This window comes from Penaeus monodon, chromosome 27, assembly GCF_015228065.2.
Source record: "Penaeus monodon isolate SGIC_2016 chromosome 27, NSTDA_Pmon_1, whole genome shotgun sequence".
NCBI classification, from domain to species: domain Eukaryota; kingdom Metazoa; phylum Arthropoda; class Malacostraca; order Decapoda; family Penaeidae; genus Penaeus; species Penaeus monodon.
Genome location: NC_051412.1, coordinates 26,030,698 through 26,031,118, shown reverse-complemented (window position 1 = coordinate 26,031,118; position 421 = coordinate 26,030,698). Strand labels below are relative to the sequence as shown.

Sequence of the window (421 nt, the reverse complement as noted above, 5' to 3'; positions counted from 1 at the left end):
ATCAACATACCTTTGGCTTACTGGCAACTGACACCGGCTGAGGTAAAGAAAGGACAGCTGACACCTGCTGATTGGACTGCACTACTGTGGTATTGTTAGCTGACAGAGACAAAAAAAGATAATAATTAGAAAATGTATAATTGTTGAGATACAGAACTAATTCTGAACTGTTTTGAGTGCTACATCACCTTGCTATCATGGATCAAGATTCGAATACTGTACACAGCCTTATCCTTGAAAATTATAAAACACAATGCAAAATATATATTACACATTGTGATTCCTTCTTTTATTTTCAGTCACCTACCTGAAGTTGTGGGGCAAATTTGACCATTTGAAGCAAGGGCAGTTGTTGCTATCATCTGGCCATTTTGGAGGAGCAAGAAATGAGGCATTTGCAGACCAACCTGAAAAAAACGGA

General features: G+C 38.2%; 1 protein-coding gene across 1 annotated transcript in view; it reads right to left on the bottom strand.

Annotated features, from left to right (window-relative positions):
• Positions 1 to 421, bottom strand: part of LOC119590726 — a gene marked incomplete in the record, with an annotated part of 107,158 nt that overhangs the window by 99,918 nt on the left and 6,819 nt on the right. Inside the window, 2 exon segments of the mRNA XM_037939414.1 lie at positions 11 to 99; positions 308 to 408. Coding sequence (XP_037795342.1) covers positions 11 to 99; positions 308 to 408 — 190 coding nt within the window.